At 45.3% G+C, this 27,107-nt stretch overlaps 1 protein-coding gene across 5 annotated transcripts in view; it reads right to left on the bottom strand.

Moving 5' to 3' along the window:
- TBC1D1 (TBC1 domain family member 1) overlaps positions 1 to 27,107 on the bottom strand; it is a 223,444-nt gene that overhangs the window by 35,064 nt on the left and 161,273 nt on the right. For all 5 annotated transcript variants that reach the window (XM_052641620.1, XM_052641622.1, XM_052641617.1 and 2 more), the window contains 3 exons: positions 15,530 to 15,715; positions 8,366 to 8,527; positions 2,274 to 2,432 (listed from right to left, as the gene is read on the bottom strand). In XM_052641620.1, coding sequence (XP_052497580.1) covers positions 2,274 to 2,432; positions 8,366 to 8,527; positions 15,530 to 15,715 — 507 coding nt within the window. The remainder of the gene's footprint in view (positions 1 to 2,273; positions 2,433 to 8,365; positions 8,528 to 15,529; positions 15,716 to 27,107) is intronic.

Here is a 27,107-nt window from a genome sequence, read left to right as displayed (position 1 = left end):
TGGGAGATGGGCAGGGAGGGAGAAGAGAGACCGTGAGAGTGCAGCCTGGCCCTGCCCGGAGAAAAGGCGCAGATTCTGGCTCGCCTGTGCCGACCCCTGCCAACTGGAGGAAAGGCAGCCACTTGGGGCCTGGGAAGGGAGGTGTCAAGGGGGACTGTGCAAACACACTCCCCGGGGAAGAGCCCCGCCCTCATGCTGGTTCAGCCTTTTCTCCCCCTCTGCAGAAGAGTAACTGCACAGCCTCCGCAGAACAAGGAGAAGGGCATTCACCCCAAGGAGCTGAGGGAAAACAACATCCAAGAATCAGGACGGCTCCTCCTCCCTTCCAGAGTGGTGTGGAGGGGTGGGGGGAGAGGGGGCGGGGTGGAGACACAGAGACGGCTGTTTGTACTCCCTCCTCCCTTTCAACCGCCTACCCCAAATCTATTTTTTTCTTCATTTCACATGATAGGAATATGATGTCATGTTTTCTGTTACTCATCACATTAGCAAACACAGTTACTGCCAATTTACAGAAGTGCTTCCTTGGGGTCAGTGGGCCAAATGGGCTCCTGCCCCAGGCCTTGCATGCTCACTGTCCCCAAGTTACCATCATGGCCTGGCAGCATCACCCTCCGCCCGGCTAGCGTGGGGCTCCTAGGAGCGTGTGGGACTCCTGGGCAGAGGGCCTGAGGGATGGAGGGGTCCACTGCAGCCCAGAGCCAGAGCGGGTTTAGGTCCTGGCAGGAAGCTGTGTGACCGTGCTCAACACTTGACCTCTCTGTGCCTTGGAGATGGTCCTCATTTCTTAGAGAGGGTTCAGGGACAATTTCCCAAGGCTGTGGTGAGGGTCACGGGAGATTGGGAGGCCAGCACCACGCCTCAGTCAACATCAAGAGACTTAACTGAGCTCTACTATGTGATATGCTCTGTCCGAGGAGCTGGCGTACAATGGCCCCAGGCCAGCCCACAGCGGGAGGCCTGCAGCCCACTGGGGAGAAAGGCCATAAAGGCACTGCCACCTAGCTGAGTGCAGTGCGGGCTAGGAGCACAGGCCTGCAGCCCCAGCGCTCAGTGGCGCACCAGCTCTGCTATGTGGGGCAGGTCACCTAACCTCTCCGCATTTCAGCGTCCTCAACTCCAAACAAGGGCAGGAGGAAGGACATGTCCCTGATTGCACTGTGAGGACTGAAGGAAGCAGTTTAAGTAACTTCCCCCAACATTCGGTCCAAGGGAAAGTTAAGTATTAACTTTAATAATAATGGTAACTGTAATAATACTACATGAGTCTGCTGAGCAGAGTGTAGAGGGTAGGACAAAGGCTTAGCAGAGGCACCTGACCCAGCCTGAAGGTGGGAGAAGAGGCTACCTCGGGGACAGAGTCTCGGAGATGACATTCAGACTTAGGCCTGAAGGGGAACACTTATGAAGCAGACCCTGATGAACTGCAGTGAGGTTGGATAGAGAAGCCTCAGTACGCTCAGCCCAGTTCATGTCAACTGGAGGGAAAGGTCCTGCCTCCCCCTGGCCACTGTGCTAAGGAACCTCAGTGAGTTGGGCCGCGATGGGGGCCCTGACCCGGCCTGGGGAGCCCCAGGGCAACAGCACGCAGGACCATGTGCTCTAGAAGCAGCTGGGCCTGGAGCCCAAGGAGTTCCCCAGGAGCCCTGCTGCCTGCGGGGACGGAGGCCCCAGGGGGGAGCAGAGGCAGGAAGGATGCGCTGCTCAGCCGTCTCCTGGAAATACTTATAGTATAGTCAGTGATTTGGTAAATGCACGACCACACTTACTGTGACCACATCCTACCCTCTGAATGTTTATCTCAGAGTTGACTGGATGACCCTGTAAAGTGAGGGTCTCACAAATTGCTTTCTAGATTTTTTTTTTTCTAAATTTTTCTAATAAATCCTGTTTGTAAACCACAGAGACTAGGGTAGCTCCTGTAACTAAACGCAGCCTTGGCTCTGACACTTGCGTTTCCAGGCTGTGTGTTCGGTTGACGATAACCCCTCCTATCAACCTCCAAGTCACTGAACTGAACCCTGGGGGAAACCAGGGCCTGCACGGTGGCTGCCTGCCTTGCCTCAGAGCGAACAAGCCACCAGGCACAGGAGGAGGTTTTTATACCTGAGAAGACATTTGTGATGACTTCAGGGCTCTTTTATTTGAAAATCTTAGCAGTAAATTGTGATCGCTAAGCCTAAAGGCAGACCACTCAATAACCCAGATGGTCTCTTCAGATTTTCCGAGTGAGTACGGCTTCCATCTCCATGTCACGTTGACTGCAGGCTTACCAAGGTCGATGAGAATGGCGTGCTGCTGGGAGGTGAGCTGCTTTAAGAGTTCTTTGTAGGGCGTGTCCTTGGGCTGCTGTTTGCAGGGAAACGGGTGCTTCAGGTGGTACTGCTCCGCCAAGAATTTCCAGATTTCACCCCGGTGGTGTCGTGGCACACCTTCAAGAGGAGGGGTGGGAAAAAGACAGACTTCATATACAGAATACAGCTAACTGATGAAATGAGTTGTGTCTCATTCTACTGATTCAGCTTCTTGTTCCATTATGAATTAACGGCACAGAAATGGAAATAAAGCAACCAAAATTCCGTCCTATTTGGTCCCTTCCTTCCTCCACACCCCTTGCCATTCTTCCCTTACCTCCCCGACACCCTCCTGCCTTTCAAGTATATATGTACTATGTTTGGACTCTGTTTGGACTGTGCCAAACTCTGCAATAAACTGATGAAAGACATGAGAATCCTTCAGTTCAGTTCAGTCACTCAGTCGTGTCCGGCTCTTTGTGACCCCATGAATCACAGCACGCCAGGCCTCCCTGTCCATCACCAGCTCCCGGAGTTCACTCAGACTCACATCCATCTAGTCAGTGATGCCATCCAGCCATCTCATCCTCTGTCATCCCCTTTTCCTCCTGCCCCCTATCCCTCCCAGCATTAGAGTCTTTTCCAATGAGTCAACTCTTTGCATGAGGTGGCCAAAGTACTGGAGTTTCAGCTTTAGCATCATTCCTTCCAAAGAAATCCCAGGGCTGATCTGTACCAATTAACACTGTCCTCAGGAAATAGCTACAAGCATGTGAAACGACACTGCAAAATGTGATCTCAGAGAAGGGACAGAAGCAAACAAGCGAGTTTGGAAGGAGATGAAGGTTTCCTGGATTCCTTCACTGGTGCCAAGACTCAAGAGCAAAAGAAGAGAGAAGTCAAGTCAGAGGAAGGGAACTGCTAGTGTTTGCCTGGGCCTCTGAGGACACCGTGAGGGAGGAGCAGACAGGTGGCAGTCAGGCTAGACAGGGCTTCACTAGAGGTCAAACTGAGGGCAAGGGACCTGCACTTTATGTGGCAGCTGAAAGGAGTCACCAAATGTTTTGAAGCTGGGGAAGGAGTAGCTGAATCAAAGCTGAGATTCTGGAATACTGACTGGACATCCTTCTGCAAAGGTGGGCTGGAGGAAGCGGTAAGATGCTAGACAGGGGATAGTCGGCATGAACGTGCCCTGGTAGGCATTCAGTGTGGACCTGAAAGCAAGAAAAATTACCTGGGAGCCTCTTCCTAATGTTTTAGATGTGACTGAGCTGAATACTCAGAGTGCTGCTAAAATGCCGTCTAAGAGAAGTTCTCTTAAAGTCAATGAGGGCTCATCAGAAAAAGTGACTGTTCTGAATCAAATTCTTGTGTTCATGACTCCGCTGTTTCAAGGCCCAGATGTGGAAATGCGAAGACCAAGAAAACAGCAGGATAAGACACCGAACCCTGCTCATTCCTGAGAGGAGAGCTCTTCAGAGAAAGGGAGCCTTTGACTCAGGGATTAATTTTTCCATCCAGAAAAAGCATGTGAGGACCGTGTAGCCTTCCCTGCCCCTCAGGGACCTACCCAGGAAGGCTACTCACCAGTCCACCCAGCTGTCTCTCAGAGCAGGTGCTACTCCAGGAAAGAGCAGCAGTTAACCCTCCCCAGGAGGTGCCCAGGTGCTGTCGCTGGTCCACACACGGCACGTCATCCCCGCGACATTCCACATGGTGAGGAGGAGGAAACAGAGGCCCCCTGCTGAGCAGAGATGCCCCAGTGGGTTGGCGGCAGCCCAGGGACAGTGACCGCCATCTTCTCTTGAAGTTCTCTCTGCTGGACAAGCTGCTACTCACAAGGATGATGGGGAGACTATTTTATGTTCCTACCTGGCAATTAATAATAAAACCATCATTTGTGGATCTGAACCAGAGAGTCAATTTCATTTATAACAGACCCACAGGAACTCTAGGGAGCGCTGCTCAGCCATCTCCTGGAAATACTTATAGTACAGTCAGTGATTTGGTTTTACACAGTGGGAGAAAAACATGACCACACTTATTGTGACCACATCCTACCCTCTGAATGTTTATCTCAAGAGTGAACTGGATGACCCTGTGAAGTAGGTTGAATGGTGACCTCCAAAAAGGTATGTCCATACCCTGATCACCGGAAGCTATGAGTGTTACCTTATTCGGGAAAAGGGTCTTTGCAGATATAATTAAGTTAGGCAAAGACCCTGAAATAAGATCATCCTGGGTGATCATTATCCAGGTGGTCCCTATATCCAATATCTTTAGAAGACAAGAGGAGGAGATGCCATGTCCATGGAGGCCGAGACAAAGTGTTGTGGCCACAAACAAGCAATGCTGACGGCCACCAGGAGCCTGAAGGGGCTGAGTGCAGCCTGCCCACACCCGACTTCAGACATCTGGCTTCCAGCACTGAGCGAAGACTTTCTGTTGTTTTAGCCACCAATTTTGTTACCATGTGTTATGGCAGCAACAGAAAACTAATGTATTCTGTTATCTGCCTTTTTATACTATTCTGTTTCTTTTCTCCCTACTATTCCTGCTCAGATGTTTCTCAAGGGGAGAGGTGTGTATAGACACGTATAAACCTCGTATTTCAGACCATAGGCTGAAAAATAGTCAGCATGTTAAATGATTAATAGTGGGGCTTTCAACAAAATATCCTGTCAAACTGGGAAATATCCCAAGTTATGAGAGGACCAATTTCCCCTTATTACTAAATCATTCCCATTATCTTATCAAACTTTTATTTGGGGGAGGAAACAAGTATTGGCTGTCACTGACAGTACCACATACTCTGGAGTTTAAAGGAAAGCTTACATTGTATGATTTAGAAACAAAGGGTCATGCAAACTGATGCCAATGTTTTTGGTAAGAATGATCTTCAACACCCTGCCCCATGCTCGGTTTTGCCTCTACTCCTGACCCCAGAGAGAACCCTGGCAACAGACCAGGGCCTGCAGGCAGGAGGCCACCCTCCTTCCGTATGTAAATTCTTTTAAATTTTTACTGCCTTTACTGCTCATTATTTATATGGGGGAGGGGGACAATCTTCTGAAAATAAAGAGAGATAAGGAAGAAAGTGAAAAACCACCCCTTACTAGAGGTAACACACAATTCACCACCCAAAGCAGGAAGCTTTTGACAGTGAAGGGGAGGAAGGCTATCAATTATTGTACTTGGACAGGTGGAAAAGCAAGAGCATGCTGGGCAACCCGGATATATGGCCATCCTCCCTGCAACTCAGGCGTCTGCAAACACGCCACACACAGTGACGGAGACACAGAGCGGCACATGAGGCCCCGCTCTCCTTTCTCAACAACTTACCGCAGACATCTTCTACATCAGTTAATACAAATCTACTGTGCTATTTGCAAGGAATATGATCGGGGTGTGGCCATGTGGTTGGGTTTTTCAGTCATTAAATGTCACCACAGTCAACACTCTTCCCACTGCCATATATTTTTACTGATTAATTTCTAGAATGGGTTTCTACACGTGGCAGTGCTGGGGCAAAGGTAAGAAGAGACTGCACCTATCTCACACTGCCAGCTGCTCAGGAAGCCTTTTTGCCTCTCTGCAATGCCACTCCTAGAAAAGTGTGGTCCAGGTTCTAAAACTCTACCTTGCCACCTTTGGAGAAATCATTTAAAGCCAAAGTAAACTTTGAATTATTTAAAACTCCCTATAATTCTTCTTCCTCGTACCAAGTTGACACCCTAAAATCCCACCATCCTGATCCAACTTTAACTTGGGACATTTATAAATCTCTCTACTTCTGCCACTTAGGGGTCTTTAGATCATCAAGAAGAAAGGCCTTGTTACCCGTACAGGGCATGTTTTTATTTCAAGGGTTTGTAAGTGACTTGGCCTCTTCTTCAGAGATTCAAGGTGAAGTTCTGATTTGATCTCTTTTTATAATAACTCTGAGTTAGGAGATGGACTGTAGTCATCTGTTTGGAGGTGTTAGATCTTATATGTTGAAACCAGCTGAATAACTGACAAACAACAATTTCCTTGTACAGTTACTAAAAGGAATAGTAATAATCCCTTTACAGTTAGTGATACAAAGTTCCTGGCACAGAGAGTGATGTGGCAGCTCACCTGAGTATAAACTGTCCAACCCCCTATCGTCAGCTTCATCATGTAGGTTCTAGACACTGTGCTGAGCTCAGTCGTGTCCGACTCTTTGCGACCCCATGGACTGTAGCACACCAGGTTCCTCTGTCCATGGAATTTTCCAGGCAAGAATACTGGAGTGGGTTGCCATGCCCTTCTCCAGGGGCTCTTCCTGACCAAGTACCTAGAGTACCTCTATTTGGTTCCTCTTGTAAACGCATGATGAAAACCACTATATGTCCAGGTGCCAGGCTCCTAAGAAGCTCAAACATTTGGACTGCTGTCACAGAACCATGCAATTTACCTATGCAAAAGTAGAGCCACCTGAAGACTATCATCTAGTCAACAGTGACAAGGGAAAGACAGGACTCATTCTTTTCTTTCTTTTTTCAAAATGGCAATCTGGGGACAGGTGGTGCAATGGTAAGCCTCCAGCAATCATTAATGCACAAAGAATATAAGAGCTGGAAGAAAGCTGTGAGATCCTCTGTGGGGTCCACACCTCTCATTCTGGAAGCCAGAGGCCAGAAAGATGAGGACAACTGCCACAGGCCACTGTGGCCAATATAAGACCTGAGTCCTCAGCACCCACAACAGCACGGCCGAGGCCTCGTTCAACCTTGGGCAGCATCAGTGGTGGACAGAACTCTAGCAGCCTGGGATGCAACCTACTCTGTGGTCCTGGGCCCATAACTCAACATCTCTAGGTCCAAGTCTCCTTAACCATATAAATGGGAAAGTTATAACTAGTGGTAACTCATATATAAACTTAAGCGGTCAAAACTCAGATAAAGGTTAGATAATACCTAATAGAGAGACCATAGCAGAAAAGCTGCTTTGCCCCATTTACTCGCAGAGACAAATAATGCATGTGCAACTTGGTTTACTGAACTGCTGATGCAGCCAGAAGATGAGATTTACCACCTTTGTTCTAACCACCTGGTTATTCACGCCCAGACTGCCAAGACTTCAGGAGCACTAGAACTAAGTTAGACTCAGGAAACTTCCCATCTTGCCAGCAGATATTAACACACATTTTAAAATAAATAGTTTTGTGTTACTGGAACACTAACAATCACTGAAGAAGAATCAATAAGCTCTAAAATGGAAGTCAAAGTACCTCCAGTTTTTCTTTTGAAATGTTCCAATGAAGGACCAGTTTTTTCTTTTTAAATGTTCCAATCCTTACAGACTGATACGTTGATAAAATACAGTGAATTAGCAATAGAAAAAAAGAAGACTGACAAAATATACAAGACCACTTTTTTCCACTAGGATCACTGTCAAATCATGGGGGAAGTTTCTAGATGCTGAGTCTCAAGTTCCACACTTACCTTGGATAAGCAACTGTCCAGACCAGCACACAGTCAGCAGATCACACTGAAAACACAGGCTGCCAACACGCCACAGCCTTTCAGCAGAGCACACACCTGCAGCGGCTCCTCACTACAGCCACTGTTGTCACGCACATCTCACACACGTGTAAAGTGAGGCTCTGAGAGGTTAAGCCATTTGCCTAAGATCACTCTGCAAAGTAAGTGGTAGAAGCGCAATTCCAACCCGAGTCTACCTGCCTGAAGTCTGGGCTGGACACTGTGACCTGAGACCACCCAGACAGAAGGGACACAACTTGTTGTCGGTTTACTATTTAACTCTGTGTATCATCACATCATTATACAGCTTGTAGGCAACTATGCCCTTAGGTGTACCTTTTTCTTCTTCCTGTTTCCTTAATTAAGAGAAATCGTAATGAAGAGAAATTGTAATTTAAGAGAAATTGTGATGAAGACATCTGGAAACAGATTAGGTAAACACATGATAAATAGGAGAGAGATGGCCACTGAAATTGAACCTAAAAAATTTTTTTTTATTCCATACTTCTCCCTAGTTATCAACGAGGGGTGAGGCCAACTGGACTGATTCCCAGTTAGGCTTACCTTGGCCAACAGCCGAGTGCATTTTTTCCATGTCAAACTTAATTTTTGATCTTCCTGGAGTGCTAAGGATCTTTTCCCACACTGTAGTCACTTCTTTAAGACAAGGAGTGATTTCTTCATAATCAAGCTTTAGGCGCTTGTTCAGCAAATCATTCTCAGAGGCTAGAACAGACAATTTAAGAGCACATTAGTGAGTTATAGCTATGTGTCTCCTGTCTCACAGCAAGGCTGCCTGCTTATCACCACCACTGAGACGCTTGCAGCCAGCTTAACAGGTCCAAGGTGAAGACCGGTTCCCGCCCCACCCCAGCTTCCTTATCACAGAAAAAGCTATATACCCAGGAGGCATCCCTGATCCCTCTTATTCCTTCATCCCCGATGGATTTTGTTGGCTCTACTGCTAAAATATACTACACCTATCCAATCCTATCCATCTCCATAGCTACTCTACTAACTGTAAACATGTCAAAGGGAAGAACTGTGTGTTAGAATTCCTAGTGCCTGGCAGGATTAGATGTCAACAAAACTTTACCTAAACTGGACTTCCGTGGTGGCTCAGATGGTAAAGTGTCTTCCTACAATGCAGGAGACCTGGATTCGATCCCTGGCTTGGGAAGATCCCCTGGAGAAGGAAATGGCAACCCACTCCAGTATTCTTGCCTCGAAAATCCCATGGACGGAGGAGTGTGGTAGGCTACAGTCCATGGGGTCGCAAAGAGTCGGACACGACTGAGCGACTTCACTTTCACCTAAACCAGGAGAGGCTCTCAGAGGATAGTTCCTTCTTACTTGGAGCCAAATCTTTAAGTACTGACAACGTCTACCCTTCCTCATGTTTCTGCTGCCTGGGGCTGAACAGAAAATATCTACCTTTTTCACATGGCATCTTCTCAAATACAAGAAGATAGTTACTACTTCCTACCTTTTCAGCTTACAGGTCCATTAGGAAGAATTCTACCTGAATCACCAAACTGGAGGTGGGGGGACCAACAGAAGAAAAGGAACGTAATTGAGCACTCTAAGAAGGACTAAAGCTGACAGCCTTACTCCCACCAAACCACTAATTCCTATTCAGATCACAGGGGCAATGCTGTCAGTCCCCCACCCATTCCACAGCACATCCCCCATCTGGACTGGGAGTTTATTGGGAAAGCAGGTAGGAGACATAGCTAAGCAGGGGCCAGTATATAGGCTTCTGCAGAGCTGCTAAACTTGTCTTATGACAATAATAAACGAACACTCTATGTCCTCAGTACTTTATATTTAGCAACATTTAATGTTAACAACACTCTAGGTAGGGTTTTTTTTATGTTTCTTCAATAATATTTAAAACAACATTTTTATTTATTAATTGACAGATAATTGCTTTACAATTTTATGTTAGTTTCTGCCATACATCAACAAGAATCTGAGGCAGGGTTTTTTTTGAATGAGAAGACTGGGCTCAACACCCAAGGCCCAAGCAGAAGGCATAGTGGGCCTAAGCCCCCGCCTTTCTCTACTGTTCTCTACCACACTGCAGAACTTGCTGTGATGAATGACACATTGTTTTCTAGGGATGTATCAATTTGGAGCCTTAAATATTTTATAGAACCCAGTGGAGCTGTTTGGACCTAGAGTTTTCTTTCTGTGAAAGATTTTTAATACAAAGTTTATCTCTTTAACAGATATAGGGCCATTCAGACTTTTTTTTTCTTATTTCAGTTTTGATAAATTGCATCTGTCAGTCAGTTTGTCCATTTCATCTCGGTTGTTCAGTTTATTGGCAAAGAGTTCTTCTTAGTCCCAGAGACACTGATAAGTCAGTGTGCACCTCGAATAAGTCTGCTCTCCCCTGACCCCATAAACACACACTCCCTAGCCCCAAATCTTAATTCTGGAGAAGACTGAGGTTGAGCAGGTTCATTACTTTGTCCAGGGCAGCAGAGTAGGATGTGCTGGGCACAGGATTTTTGCACCCTGAATTATTTTTAAAATAGGAATTACCACTGTTTCCTTGAGTCGCTCCTGTAAAGATTAAGTGAGATGAAATACACTTAGTTGTTCAGTCTCTCAGTTGTGTCTGACTCTTTCTGACCCTATGGACTACAGCATGCCAGGCTTCCCTGGCCTTCACCAACATTCAGAAAACTAAGATCATGGCATCTGGTCCCATCACTTCATGGCAAATAGATGGGGAAACAATGGAAACAGTGAGAGACTTTATTTTTGGGGGCTCCAAAATCAATGCAGATGGTGACTGCAGCCATGAAATTAAAAGATACTTGTTTCTTGGAAGAAAAGTTATGACCATTTTAGAGAACATATTAAAAAGCAGAGACATTACTTTGCCAACAAAGGTCCATCTAGTCAAAGCTACAGTTTTCCCAGTAGTCATGTATGGATGTGAGAGTTGGACTATAGAGAAAGCTGAGTGCTCAAGAATTGATGCTTTTGAATTGTGGTGTTGGAGAAGACTCTTCAGAGTCCCTTGGACAGCAAGGACATCCAACCAGCTCCATCCTAAAGGAAATCAGTCCTGACTATTCATTGGAAGGACTGATGCTGAAGCTGAAACTCCAGTACTTTGGCCACCTGATGTGAAGAACTGACTCATCTGAAAAGACCCTGATGCTGGGAAAGATTGAAGGTGGGAGAAGAAGGGGATGACAGAGGATGAGACGGTTGGATGGCATCACCAACTCAATGGACATGAGTTTGAGTAAGCTCAGGGAGTTGATGATGGACAGGGAAGCCTGGCGTGCCACAGTCCGTGGGGTCACAAAGAGTCGGACATGACTGAGCAACTGAACTGAACTGAACGGAACTTCACAGACAAGATGCTGCTCAGAGTGCTGCCGTCTCTTGAAAGCTTAGGAAGGGAAGGAAGGCTAAGGGGCTGGGAGGCTGGGTATTTAAATGACACCCAAACTTGTAGAAATTTTAGAAAAACTACACTATCTAACTTTTTATAATAAACATGCAGTATTTGTTTAACCAGGAAAAAAAACTTTAAAAAATATCTTTAATTATAATTCAATTAAAACTCAAACTTCACTGTTACCATTATGCAGATAACCATGATGATTTGCAGAGTCAGACATCCTGGAGTGTGAAGTCAACTGGGTGTTAGGAAGCATTACTATGAACAAAGCTAAAGCTCGTGGAGGTGATGGAATTCCAGCTGAGTTACTTCAGATCCTAAAGGATGGTGCTGTTAAAGTGCTGCACTCATTATGCCAGCAAATTTGGAAAACTCAGCAGTGGCCACAGGATTGGAAAAGGTCAGTTTTCTTCCCAATCCCAAAGAAAGGCAATGCCAAAGAATGTTCAAACTACTGTACAATTGCACTCACTTCACATGCTAGCAAGAGGATGTTCAAAATCCTTCATGCTAGGCTTCAACAGTATGTGAAGTGAAAACTTCCAGATGCACAAGCTGGATTTAGAAAAGGAAGAGGAATCAGAGATCAAATTGCCAACACACACTGGATCATACAGAAAGCGAGGGAATTCCAAAAAACATCTACTTCTGCTTCACTGACTATGCTAAAACCTTTGACTGTGTGGATCACACAGTGGAAAGGACAAAAGAACAAACTGTGGAATATTCTTAATGAGATGGGAATACGAGACCACATTACCTGCCTCCTGAGAAACCTGTAAGCAGAACAAGAAGCAACAGTTAGCACTGGACATGGAACAACAGACTGGCTCCAAACTGGGAAAGGAGTACATCAAGGCTGTATACTGTCACCCTGCCAATTTAACTTCCATGCAGAGTACGTCATGAGAAATGCTGGGCTGGATGAAGCACAAGCTGGAATCAAGATTGCAGGGAGAAATATCAGTAACTTCAGATATGCAGATGATACCACTTCAATGGCAGAAAGAGAAGAACCAAAGAATGTCTTAATAAAGGTGAAAGAGGAGAATGAAAAAGTTGGCTTAAAACTCAACATTCAAAAAACTAAGAACATGGCATCCAGTCCTATCACTTCATGGCAAATACATGGAGCAAATGTGGAATGAGATTTCATTTTCTTGGGCTCCAACATCAATGCAGACAGTGACTGCAGCCACAAAATTAAAAGACGCTTGCCCCTTGGAGGAATAGCTGTAACAAACTTAGTGTATTAAAAAGCAAAGACATCACTTTGCTGACAAAGGTCCATATAGTCAAAGCTATGGTTTTTCCAGCAGTCATGTACGGATGTAAGAGTTGAACCATAAAGAAGTCTGAGCACTGAAGGACTGATGTTTTCAAAGTGTGGTGTTGGAGAAGACTCTTGAGAGTCCCTTGGACTGCAAGGAGATCAAACCAGTCAGTCAATCCTAATGGAAAGCAACCCTGAATAATCACTGGAAGGACTGACGCTGAAGCTGAAGCTCCAATACTTTGGCCACTTGATGTGAAGAGCTGACTCACTGGAAAAGACCCTGATGCTGGGAAGGACTGAGGGCAGGAGGAGACAGGGATGACAGAGGATGGGATGGTTGGATGGCATCACCGACTCAAAGGACATGAGTTTGAGCAAACATAGAAAGGTAGTAAAGAACAGGGAAGCCTGGCGTGCTGCAGCTCATGGGCTCACAAAGTGTCAGACAGGACTTAGCAACTGAACAAGTATCTGCAACATTAAGTATATGGCTCATTCCAAAAGCAATACAGTGCTGACCAAAACCCACGGTTGTGGTGACTTGCCCTACTGTCCAGCATCAGGCTGCTCCATCATGCGTAACTGGGGGAAATGGCCTTGCAAAGGGTGCTGCAGAGGACTGTGGGCCCATGAGAGAGGCCCTGCATTTCAGTCCCAACACCACTGAAAATCAGCTGTTTAACTTGGAGGAAAGCACAATTCAGCCTCCAATGGTCAACAAGTAAGTGAAGTAGGTTCAGACAACAGGGTTTGATTCTTTCTTGGATGTAATGCTCCAAGAATAGTAATAAATATTTGATCCATGCATTCCAAAGCCAAGAAAAAGCCTTAACCATGGGAATGGGTATATGTTCCTCTAATTTCTTTCCCAAAGAGCATGCAATTCAGCCTGAACCCTTAATCAACTGCAAGAGTATCTCTCAGCTGCAAAAAAAAAAAAAAAAAAAAGAATAGAATGATTCTCTCTAGTGAACTTCTGGCAGGTTTTTGTCAAATCTTGCTTTTGCATTTAATAATAAGGTTCTGTACCCCTCATTTAACTCCAAGAAAACCTATTAAATGTTTTTAGATGATTCATGATCAGGCTCTTATTGGTGATTATTTTCCTCAGCAATATAGGTACTGTACACACTGACACAATGCTTCCTAAATGATATTTAGGAAGTTTATTATGCTTTTAAGTTGGACTTTATAGAGCTAAGGAAAGAAATAGACTCAGACAGTAACAATATGAGACCACACAGGACAGAACTCTGCTGGATGAAATAAGGAAGCAGCAAATGAGGATGCTAGCAAGGGCTACCGAACTCAATGCAACACCCGGCAAGGTATTCCAGGTACCTTAGGGAACCCTTCCTCATCCATTCTAGCTGGCCTGGCCATCACTTGCACAGCTTCACAAAAGCTTTGCCTCTGTGGCAATCTGATCCTGTATCATCAAGTACAGTTACAATTCCCAAGAAACATTCCCAAGAAGCCAGCCAGTATCCTTTGCGTTTTACAACTACGTTCTGAGTTCCTGCGGCTGCCATCTGCAAGAAGACTGGATAGGATAAGCATCAAGGTTTATGGGCTATATGATGAATGTAATTGCCTTTTAGGTTTTTAACAAAAGTCCCAACCAACATCCAATGACTCTAAGTGCTCTGCTCCAAAGCTGTCATTTAGTTGATGGAACACTCAGCAATGCCATCACTATCAAATCTCTTTTAGACATCTGCTTTTAGAATTACTTTCAAGAACAGGCAACAAAATGATAGAAAACCAGAGTTGGGAGAAAACTTAGCATTCACTGCTATAAAATCCCCTCACCACGGCCTCTCTTTCCACAGTAGCCTCATGGGACGAGCGGTCTTTCTCAGCTTCAGTACTGGGTATGGACAGGCCATGACATCATGAACAGTCCGTTCCAGCTGTCCAACTATTCTTATCGAAAGGTCTTATCACTCTGTATTTGACTCCTTGCCTTTGGTCAGAGATGATATACTCGTTTGGACAACGAACCTTATTCATCAGATTTGCTGTCTTAACTTTTGAGTTCTATAAAAACGTTACAATAAAAGATGAAGATCTGCAGTCAAGGAGCAAGTTCAATGAAACAGGAAGTAATTCCAAAACTGCTCTGGACAGGGTCAGCATGTGCAAGCCTCCCTTTTAAAGAGTATGTTCAGATTTCTCAACCAAAATCCTCCCTATTTTACATTCAGACAACTCTCTGTACTCCAAGACCCATGTTCTTTCTGTTATACTACCAGGTGCATAAAACATAGCTTCTCAGCTACTCTGAAAATAATACTTGATTCAAATGACTAATGGAATTACGAAATGAACAAAATTTAAACTTCAGACTTCATGTCTCAATTTGGCACTAACATAACCCTGGCGCTGCTCTGAGCCTCAGTTTTCTCTTCAGGCTACTACTAGCTGGCCTTCTGGAGTAACTTAGTAGGTTTTCTTGGGGTGACATGAGGGGTACAGAACATTATTAAATGCAATAGTAGTAAGTAACTTCTGGAGTTGTCACCAGGATTAAACGAGTCAGTCTATGTAAAACCTGAGTATCAATACAGGTAGAACTCAGCTAACCCAAAGTCTAGTTCTCTGCTTTTCAGGTTAGCTGCAACTCACTAAAAAAGTACAGAGTGAGGTTATGAACTTTAATGATTTATGTCGGATCTGTTCATACCTAATACGCAGGCAAAGACTACAGCAGAGGACGAATCAGGGACAAGAGAGAGAAGAAAACAAAAGACACTTTTCAGAGAATTAAAGCTGACATTTGAAGGATGCCTCTCAGAAGATTCAACTTAATACAATGGGTGAAATTATCATTAAATCTCCCGAAAGTAAGAGGCATTAACTTTACTTTAAAAAAGTAAAAAAGGCATTTAATATGTGTATTTATGTATGTTGGAGTACCTTGCTTCTTTCTAATAACACATCTCTGTCTGATGTGTCTCACTTTAGAGTCAGGACCAATTAAACCACCATCAGGCCAGTTTAGCGTTAAAAGAAGAAAACCAACCTTGCAGCTTTTGATTTTCCTTCTCCATCCTGAGCAGCAGTATCTGTTGCAGAATGGCCTTTTGCCACAGCTCTCGAAGTTCACGAGATGTCCTTTTCTTTTCCTCTGGGACAGGGCCAAAGGGTCCATCTTCACAAACTGGTTCTAGTGGAGATCGTGGGGGAAGGTCTCCCAACTCTGAGTAATCTGAGGAGGCAAAAGGACATTTCAGGACAGTCAGTTTTCTTTTTCCCTTTTCATTTATTTTATTTTTTAAGTAAAGTATAGTTGCTATACAGTATTATATGTTGGCTTCCCAGGTGGTACAGTGGTGAAGAATCTGCCTGCCAATGCAAGAGACGCAGCTTCGATCCCTGGATCGAGGAGATCCCCTGGGATCACGGCATGGCAACCCACTCCAGTATTCTTGCCTGGGAAATCCCAAGGACAGAGGAGTTTGGCAGGCTACAGTCCACGGGACTGCAGAGTCGGACACAACTGAGCACACACACATTATATGTCACAGGTGTATAATATAGTGATTCACAATTTTTAAAGGTTATACTCCATTTATAGTTCATACAAAGTACTGGCTATATTTCCTGTGTTATACAATATATTCTTGTAGTTTATTTTATACATCCCTTATCCTCTTCCCCTTCATCCCACCTCCCCCTGAACCACTAAGTTTGTTCTCTGTGACTCTCCTTTTCTTATTATATTTATCACTTTATTGTATTTTTTGGATTATACATAGTTTGCATCTTTCTCTGATTTATTTCACTTAGCATAATACCCTCCAAGTCCATCTCTTGATGCAGCAAATGACAAAAATTCATCCTTGTTTATCACTGAGAAGTATTCCACTGTATACATATACCACAGCCAGAATGGCCATTTTTCAATAAAAAATTATATTTAAACATAGTCCCTAATCAGAAAACTCTGCTCATTCAGGTATTAACAATGACATTACTAAATTTAAAATTCAAGTTCTACCATGAATTGAAAAACTACACCTGATCCACAAACATAGAACAAGTTATATTACTACATTAAATAGTAAGAAGTCACAGCAGCTGGGGAAATCTTCAAAGACACCTACTTTGTAAGATATAATATTTTATCTTTTTCTGAATTAATGACTATATGATTGATAACCACAGCAAACTTTTATATAGTGTTCACTCTGATCCAAATTGTTCTGCAGGTTTTATGTATATAATTCATTTACCTCTCAACCACCCTAAAACGCAGGTATGGTAACTGTTCAGTTCTAAAGAGAAACAAACGGAAGCACAGGTGGTTACAAGCCTTGCCCAAGGCCACACAGCTAGGAAGCAGTCAGAGCCAGGGTTGGAACCCAAGCAGTCTGGCTTTCACGTACATTCCTGACCACTGTATTATAAGGCTAGGTGCTTTAAAAGAAGATTAAAACTTTTAATCTTTAATTGCCAATAGTAACAGTGACCATTAATAGTTCCTCTACCAAGCACTGGGCACCATGTCAGGTGTTTCATATGGACAGACTTCTTTCATCCTGATGCCAACTCCAGAAGGCAAGTATCAGCCTGAAGAGAAAGCTACGGCTCAGAGAAGCCGGGTAATTTGTCCAGGGTGGAACAGTAAGTTCATGCTTTCTATAGATACCCCTACAATTACAAAAGGGGCTTCCCTGGTGGCTCAATTGGCAAAGAACCTGCCTGCAATGAAGAAGACCCAGGCTCAACCCCTGGGTCGGGAAGATGCCTCTGGAAACAGGAATGGCGACCCACTCCAGTATTCTTGCCTGGAAAATCCTATGGGCAGAGGAGCCTGGAGGGCTACAGTTCATGGGGTCGCAAAGTGTCAGACATGACTGAGTGATGACCACTTTCACAATTCAAATGTCTCTTATGACATCAATTTTCAAATTTCTATTTCTTAGCTGAAACCTCTTTATAGTTCAAGAATTTGTACCTTTCCCAACTGCAGACATGATGTTGCTTGTGCAGTATTACTGTAACCAATACCTTATAGACACACACAGAGAACATCCCAATGGCTCACCATGAAAGCAGTGATGAAGAGCTGCGTTAAGTTCCCCTACAAGTGGACCTCATCTGACTCAGTGCATTCCTAACACATGCAATGAAAAGCCTGTGCAGGCAACCTGAGCCTCACAACCATCCACCAGACAACACATTCCATCCAATGGCTCTAACACTATTCCACGTTATGTCTAATTTATAGAACGGTCATCACCATTGCCTTCTATCTAAAGCTGGGTTTGTTTTTCTGCTGTGAAATCATGCATAAGCCACAAAATGCTTAATTTCCTAATGTAAGTTGTCTATCTTAAATCCTCTTAAAAATGTTGGATTGAAAAAATAATAAGCCATTAAGAGTATTTATCACATTTTTATTTACACTTATTTCATTGTGAGCCTATTAAACAAATGTACTTTTTTGGAGATAAGAAATAATAGACCATTCATGAATAATTTATAATTTATGAATAACAGACCATTTATGAGGATGTTCAGTATAATGGTCAATTTAAAAGCAGGAATCAAAACTATCTATATTGTATGATCTCAATTTTATAAGTATTATGAGAGGCAGACAGTTCAGTGATTAATAGGTCAGGCTCTGGAGTCAGGCTGCCTGGCTTTTAATGGTTTTAATCAACACCCTGCATGTGTGGATTCTGTGATCTTTAGCAAGTTTCTTAACCTCTTTGAGCTTCCATTTCCCAATCTTTCAAGTGGGAATAATGGCCCCTCCCTCATAATGGTGTTACAGGGACTGAGTTAGTACATACATACAAACCACCTAAAACAGGGTCCCACACACAGGAATATAGGGAATACTAACTCCTATTGTTGGCTACCACATATTAAGGGCAGACAAAAAAATACTAGAAGGAAACACATCAAAATTTAGTCCCTCAACTGTAAGCTCAGAGAAGGTTACAACTTTGCCTTCTTGTCCATAAGGGTCTGTCCAGCACCATGCAGTCCCTGGCAACCAACAGGTGCTTGATAAATAATAGTTGAGTAAGAGATTGGCAGGTTCTGGGTTTGGTGTGACTGCCATTCATTTGTATTTCCTGAAAGTTTTCTAAAATTTATAGTAATAAACATTTCTATAATTGAAAATTAAAGAAAATACTGCAAACTTGTTCTGATTTAAATCAAAGGTTGAAAAAAATGTTCTCTTGCAAAAGACTTAGAAGACAACTCACCTCTCACAACCTGTATGCTTAGAGGGGCACTCATGACTGAACATAATACAGTCTAAATTAATTTCCTTTTCAAAAGGAATTTTAGTCTGTTTTCTTCTTTTACCATCTTGGCTGCTGACACTCTGCCGGACCCTGCGGTCATGACTCAAGTTCTGCCTTATCTCATACTGCAAGTATTTACCCTTCCTCTGGCTCATAAAAGATTCTTGTTTCCAAAAAGTAATTCTTGTGAGCTGCCAGGGGTGATGCGGCAGGAGCGGTGGGTAGAGCCGAATTTCAGCAGAGCTTTACGTGTATATAGAAAAAAACCAGGGACCGCCTGTCACGTGAGCATTCAGTGGACTGAATCTGAAGACTCCTTCCCATCCTTAAACTCTACCAGTTAAGATGAGGACTCAACTCTCATGGTCTCCTTCCTCAAACTGCATCCTTCCTGTCTGCCACAACCTTTCTCCTCTTCAGTGTCCTAAAGATTCCTACGACGTTAACTTTTAAACTGGGAGAATGAACAGGGCAGTGTGCCTCAAGCTGGGCTGATGGAACGTGTCTAGGAATTCTGGCTGTTCGGTCCCCAGACCCACCTACTCTCTGCCAACTAGGCTGCTGGCAAGAACCACAGTCCACAGAAGCTTATGACACTCCAGGTCCCGCTATTTTCCTATTCAAAGAAATCAGATTTGCAGAGTCCGAGAGCTGTCTGGTGATGATGACTGTGAGGTTTAAGACATAAATTGCCTCCCTAGGGTTCTCTGTAAAAAGCAGAGACATTACTTTGCTGACAAAGGTCTGTTTAGTCAAAGCTATGGTTTTTCCAGTAGTCATATTATGGATGTGAGAGTTGGACTATAAAGAAAGCTGAGAGCCAAAGAATTGATGCTTTTGAACTGTGGTGTTGGAGAAAACTCTTGCAGAGTACCATGGACAGCAAGGAGATCAAACCAGTCAATCCTAAAGGAAATCAGACCTGAATATTCATTGGAAGGACTGATGCTGAAGCTCTGATACTTTGGCCACCTGATGCAAAGAGCCAACTCACTAGAAAAGACCCTGATGCTAGGAAAGATTGAAGGCAGGAGGAGAAGGGGATGACAGAAGACGAGATGGTTGAATGGCATTACTGACTCGATGGACATGAGCTTGAGCAAACTCTGGGAGACGGTCAAGGACAGGGAAGCCTGGCGTGCTGCAGTCCACAGGGTTGCAGAGAGTCAGACACAACTGAGCAACTGAACAACAAAAGGGTTCTCTACTTCAGCCTTCTTTTTCTTTTTATTCATCACAGCTCAGTTCATTGAGCTTTTACCATATGATGAGTCCTTGACACAGATAAGCCTGTTTGATTGTCACAACCACTTCAAGAGATAGGTGATAGTATCCCCTTTCTATAGGCAAAATAACTAAGGTGCAGTGAGGTTTTATAACGTGGCCAAGGTCATACCTCTGGTAAGAGTCAGAGCCACAGTTTGAATGGAGATATATTTTCCTCCAAGTAGAAAATGCTTATCCAGTGCCTAACACTCAGACACACATGGGTCTCCTGCAGAAATGCAGATTCTGACTCAGTCAGTCTGAGGGCAGCCTGAGAGTCTGCATTTCCATCAAGCTCCCAGGGGATGCCACCACCAGTGGTCTCAAAACACACTTGGAAAACTGGGCTCCACACCACATTTTTACTGATCACCCCTTCCCACGACCCTAGGTACTTATTATCATGTCAGTTCTTCCTTTTCTTTGGCTGTCCTATGGCCCACAGAACATAGTCCAAGTGTTGCCATCAGCTGCCTGAACTCAGGCTTTCACATGTGGTTGGAGCTCATCCCAGTCCTGGTCAGGGTACCAAGGCCCAGTGCAAACACAATGGATTATTAGCACTAGTGTGAACTAACTAAATAAAGGCTAATCCGCTATACAGTTCAGCAAATAAACCTAACAATTTACAGCAGGGTGTCTCACTGGCAGGACCACTGACACTTTGGGCTAACTCTTTGTCACAGAGGACTGTTCTGTGCATTGCGGAATGTTTACAAGCATCCCTGGGCACTACTTGCTAGAGGATAGTAATATCCACTCATGCCAGCACTAACAATCAAAAACACCGAGACAGCACTAAATGCCCACTGGGGACAAGGGAGGACAAAATCACCTCCAGTGAGAACCTGAATCAGAATAAAATACCCGTCACTTACTCGCTCCTAAACCCTGGGAAGGGGTAAAATACCCCCTTCACCAAGTTTATTTTATGTGATAACAATTACTGGTGTCCTAATCTCTAATTAACAGTTTTTTAAAATATACTATCTTTTGTTCATATTAACAGTAATCTAGCTACTAGTAATTTACATAAAGAGGATAGTTAAACATTTGTTTATTCTAAATGGGACCTGGCTAATCTCATCAATGGAAAAAGCTCCAGATCTGGGACAAGGCTATATTTGGTGATCACTCAGGTGTGTGCATGCATGTCTGGGGTGCAGCTGCGTGAGGTGTACACTCATGTATGCAGGAGCTTGACCAGAGCAGCAGGGTGAGGATAACAATATGAAAATGTTGGACAACTGCTGGCTTGCTTTTATTATTAGGACCTTGCTCTAATAATAAACATATGCACGAGTCAGCCTGGATAGTTCCTAAGCTGTTGACACCAGAATTTGTTGAGTCCTTTATATGTACCCAGGATGTGATGTGCTTGGTGGTCTGAGGAGGCTTTGATGTTTCTAATATTCTCCAGAACAACATGGGGACCTCACTTCTGTCCTCAACTTATGTTCTTGCCGAGGGGCAGCCACCCAGAGGCTCAGGTTGAAGAGGGCGGCTTAGGGCAGAGAGGCAGAGCTGGCTGCCCCACCCCCAGGCCAGCTTGGTTAGTCCCTCTCTATAAACCTCTGCAAACACGCACACCTTCTGGGTTCCAGCCCCTCAGGGCAAAATGTGAGAAATGGTATTCACCTCTGACCAACCCGACTGTGGAGACCACAGGCACTGACAGATGTCTTCCTAAAGCCTGCAAAGCCACACAGCCACAGGGCTGCAGGAACAGGTCAGTCTGGGACTGGCTTGTACGATTCTGACATCTCCTATAAAGACAGTATGGTGAGGGCTTAAAATTATGTAGACGCTCAGCAACAAAAGCCTTCAATGCGTTCTAAGAATTGTTAAACCAGCCATAATTCAGGGCCCCTAAGAGACAGCTGCCTCTACCTAAATCACTGGTGTAACATTCTCAGTAGAGTCATAAACATGATCTATGCCGGTGTGTCAATACTGTTGATGCCAGACTGTTCTTCAGCTACTCTGTGCTGCCACATCCTCTCTGCACACACACGTGTGGGGAAGAACGTTATGGAGGAAAAGGAACGCGTGTGCCTGGCCTCACACCTGTCCAGCCTCCGGCTCTGTGAAGTCTGGAATACAAGGAGGGCTCCTTTCTTGCACTTTCACAAGACATTGATTCCAAGTTTGAACTGTAGTTTTCCCTTTTAGAGACATGACATTAAATGATGCGTTAAGTACCCCGTAAGAAAGAGGAGCCGCCAGAAGAAAACGAAGAGACAGACCTTCTAAGAGACAGTACTCGCCAATATTCTGCTTTTATTTCTTATCCCACGATAGAGCATTACATAACTATCTCCATCCCTTTTGAAAAATCCTGATTTCCCATACCAATAGATAAAGAAAACATTTAAAATTCCAGTTACTCTCAAACCTCTGTTTTAACTATGTCCCACAGACCTTGGAAACAAGAATTAAAACTGAACATTTAATCTCTGGAGAAAAGTTAACAACAACAGGGATTAACATCTGCAGCATCTGTTGTACCAACAGCTGAAGAAAATTTCTTAAAAAAAAAACAAAGAAAAGAAATGCGTAGATTTAAGAAAGAAACAGGCAGTCCTTGAATGAATGCTGTCAAACTGTTTACAAAGCGCAAACCTCACCTCTCCTACAACAGAACATAGATGCCAGGGGAGCAGAGATATCGGCGGTCCCTGCTGTATTCCATGCCTGGGCAAACAGCAGACACACACAGGAAAATCACCAACAAAAGAATTCATCTCTCTGCACCCTCGCCTGACTTCTTCGGATGCTTTATGGAAAATGACTAAAAAAACACAACTTGCTACTTTTCTACAGTCACATTATATGAGGTGGCTCAGTGGTAAAGAATATGCCTGCGATGCAGGAGATGCAGTTTGATCCCTGAGTTGGGAAGATGCCTTGGAGGAAGGCATGGCAAGCCACTCCAGTATCCTATCCTGGAAAGTAGGTGTGCTGGAAGAAGGCATGGCAACCCACTCCAGTATTCTTGCCTGGAGAATCCCAGCAACAGAGGAGCTTGGTGGGCTTCACCTCATGGGGTTGCGAAGCGTCAGACATGACTGAAGCAACTTGAGCACAAGAAAAAAGAATTTTTAAGAAACATTCATTGTTTAAAAACCAGTATTTTTAAGTTTTTGACACCTGCTACTAGAAATCCAGAAGCCCTATGAATAGGACACAGTCCCTCAAATGTCAAGGATGACTGGTAGACGACTGGTAAGAAATACAAAGTGTAGAAGAAGTTCAGCAAAGAAAATGAATTTCTCCTGTGCATCAAGTCAAAGCCTTGGGCCCTGGAGCCAGATGTCTGGGGTCAAATCCCAACTCCACCACTAACCTAGCTACTTAACCTCAAACAGGTGGTCTGAACACTTTACACTTGTACCCTCACATGCAAAATTTGCACCAGAGTGCCTCTCAGAGGATTAGCATGAGCATTTAATGTAGATGCTTCCCTGGTGGCTTAGATGGTAAAGAATCTGCAATGCAAGAGACCTGGGTTTGCTCCCTGGGTCAGGGAAGAAGCCCTGGAGAAGGAAAGGGCAACCCACTCCAGTATTCTTGCCTGGAGAATTCCATGGACAGAGGAGCCTGGCGGGCTATAGTCCATGGGGTTGCAGAGAGTCAGACACGACTCAGAGACTAACACCTCCTCAATATGCCAGTGTGGGGGCGGGGAAGCCTGGCACATAGGAAGCGTTCGATAAAATATCAGCTGTCACTCTTACCAACATCAGGTTGCTGGAACTGGTGGTTGTGCTTTAAGGACAAGTAATATTCAGATGGGTGGGAGTAATAAGAGCCACTTCCTATAAGAGCAGCAAACAAGAAATGCCTTATGCACTGAGCCATTCTGCTCATGACCAGGCGGTGCACATACAAACAAGAGAATGGTTGTGCCCAGATTATCGACAGCCCGACTGGTTTATTTATGCATTAATCAGTGGGAATGATGGAAGGATTTGGGCTCCTACAATTTCTAAAAGAAAACTTATCTCATTTACGCATTCTTCAGCCCTGGAACGATAGCCCAGCCATCAGGGAATGCAGAGCTTAGCAGATCTGACAAATGAAGGGCTATTATGAAACAATGTGGAGAAGTGCTGGGGGCGGGGAAGGGAGTAAGCTCTAAAGACAGAACAGGGAGCCTACCTCTGCCTGAGATGGGGTGCAGTGGGAGTGAGGCATGCGATGGGGAGGCAAGCACACAATTGTTTTTAAGCAGCCAAGAAATGCAGAAACTGGAAACAAATGCAAGAGGCCTACAGATCTCTATCCCTATGACTTCCCAAAGTAGGCATGTGGGGTTGGATTTCCAAGGGTCTGTGAAGATGACTCAGTCTGGTGAGGGGCTGTGACGACAGCTCACGGAGAAGCAAGAAGGCACAGGGTGATGGAAGTCCAGGGAGGAGAGCCGGGCAGAGGCAGGAGAAGATGACTGAGGGAAGAAAGGTACACACAGGCACTCCTGGGGAACCTGGGGGGCCTCCCTCTGGGGCTGAGCTGTGAGAGCTCAGGGTGAAGCACCGCCCCGTAGGTGGAGGAAGTGCCTGGGAAAGTCAAGGCCTACAGAAGCTTGAAAAGAACCAAGAAATGCTGCAGACATGAATTTTTATTTAGTGCCCTGGATAAATTATCCTTTGAAAGAATGGCATTTGTTTTTGCATCTGCAAGGGAGATGATAATATGCTTTTTGGAAGGATCAAAGGTCAGGACTCCCATTTCTTGATTAAAGACAACAAAACCCAGGGATCAAACCAGGTCTCCTGGATTGCAGGAGGATTCTTTACCAACTGAGCCACAAGGGAAGCCCAAGAATACTGGAGTGGGTAGCCTATCCCTTCTCCAGCAGATCTTTCCAACCCAGAAATCAACCCGGGGTCTTCTGCATTGCAGGCGGATTCTTTACCAAATGAGCTATCAGGGAAGCCCCAACAAAACTGAAAGTCAAAGTGAAAGTGAAAGTGAAGTCGCTCAGTCGTGTCCAACTCTTTGCAACCCTGTGGACTATAGCCCACCAGGCTCCTCTGTCCACGGGATTCTCCAGGCAAGAATACTGGAGTGGGTTGCCATTTCCTTCTCCAGGGGATCTTCCCAACCCAGGGATCGAACCCAGGCCTCCCGCATTAGAGGCAGAGGCTTTAACCTCTGAGCCACCAGGGAAGCATGAAGAGGAACAAATACTCAGCCTCAGTGGGAATATGAAATGCTCATCTTCGTCATAGTTTCATCTCTCCTCTTACCATGTACATAACCTTGAATTTCAAATTGTGGTTCCTGCAGTTTTATGAGACACAGTAAGGTGGAAAAGCACACTACCACCAAAGGCTTTTGGGGGTGTGTGTTGCAAGTGGGGGTGCGTCCAGACCAGGCCTGCCCCCCAGGGGATGCTCCTGCTCACCTGCCTTCCCTGCCCGGGCCTGAGGGAATCCTCAGCACTTGCAGCAGCACAGGAATGTGGGGCTGAAAGGGACACTAGAGGACGACTTAGCTCAAGTCCCCTCCTTTTCCGATGGGGAAAGTGGGGCTCCAACAATTCACCCCAGCACTTACTCTGTGCCAGGCAGCATGCTTCGTGAGTACCCATACAGCTCACACTCCCAGCCGCCCGACAGGCCTCAGTGACAAAGCTCTGAGACGCAGAGCCGATGTGCTGGTGGAGCTGGGCTGGCTCATCCCAGTGCCTTGGGGTGACAGGAATGAACAGAGGAGACAAGGCCCTGATTACACGTGTGCTACCCCTGACCGACCCAGAAAGCAGCCCCTTGACCGCTCCGTGCCTCGACCTCCTCGTCCACAGCGCACAGCAGCATCTGCCTCCCACAGCTCTGGGGCAGGGAATGTGTGACAAACCCTGGAGAGCACTGGCAGCAGTACTGGGCCAGGGGCATGTGCTGAACTGCACATCACTGTCACCATTAGTTCATCATCTTAACCTAAAGCTGGGAACATCTTTGTGTTGTTTAGACTTTTCCACAATCGGGCTGCGGATAGAAAAGACGACTGGCTGACCGAAGGATACTGGGGAAGAGAGACACATGCTCCGTGAAGAAAATAACAGCATGGTCCCAGGTCTCCAGGGCTGTGTCCAGAACCCATGGTCATGAGAGGATCAAGCACTGGAGAGGCCTGGCCACTCTCAGGATGGCTGCGTGGCCCTTCTGGCCTTTCTTTGTGTGGCTGACTCCCTTCCTCCTTCTCCAGAGCACAGCTGAGGTCATGCCCTCTGAGAAGACTCCTCCGGTCACTCCCAACCCTGCCAGGTCCTTTATGCCCCCTCAGCAAACTTCAGCAGAGCTGCTAAGATTCTGAGAACGGTATGCCTGGGTGGGGGCGGGGGCTGACAGTCATGTGAGAGCAGCTCACAGGAGCAGGAGGTCACGGCAGCCTGCAGCATCTTGGGAAACGTGAAGCAGGAGGGAGGGAAGTCAGGAGGGAGGGAAGTCAGGGGGGAGGGAAGTCAGGGGGGAGAGAAGTCAGGGGGGAGGGAAGTCAGGGGGGAGGGAAGTCAGGGGGGAGGGAAGTCGGGAGGGAGGGAAGCCGGGGGGGAGGGAAGTCAGGGGGGAGGGAAGTCGGGGGGAGGGAAGTCGGGGGGGGGGGGGGGGAAGTCGGGGGGGGGGGAAGTCGGGGGGGGGGGAGGGAAGTCAGGAAGGACGGTTGAGGTGGAGAGGGCAAGGGAAAAGAGGCACAGGAGGAGGAAGTAACGCCGAGGGCTCCAGGCAGCACACAATTCCAGGCCCAAGTGACTGGGGCTCAGCTCTTTTCAGCAGTTTTATTCTCAATTTTAAGAAAAACTATTTTTAAAACTTTATATAAACTTTACATATAGCTATCTAAATGGAGACATCTGACATTTATGTAGATGTGACTTTTTATATAAAACATGAACATTACAAATTGCAGTGTTAATCGTCCAGGGACCAATCATGCATTTAGTTCATTCTGAGAACAACGATGAAATGAACCAACTGCTGTCCCCAAGGAGACAGCTGAGGAGGCCACCATGACAGGTCAGCATGACAAGTGGCAGGACAAGAGCCCACAGGGGTGTCCAAA

Source organism: Budorcas taxicolor, chromosome 6, assembly GCF_023091745.1.
Source record: "Budorcas taxicolor isolate Tak-1 chromosome 6, Takin1.1, whole genome shotgun sequence".
In the NCBI taxonomy this organism is placed as follows: Eukaryota; Metazoa; Chordata; class Mammalia; order Artiodactyla; family Bovidae; genus Budorcas; species Budorcas taxicolor.
This window is presented reverse-complemented; position numbering and strand designations above follow the sequence as displayed.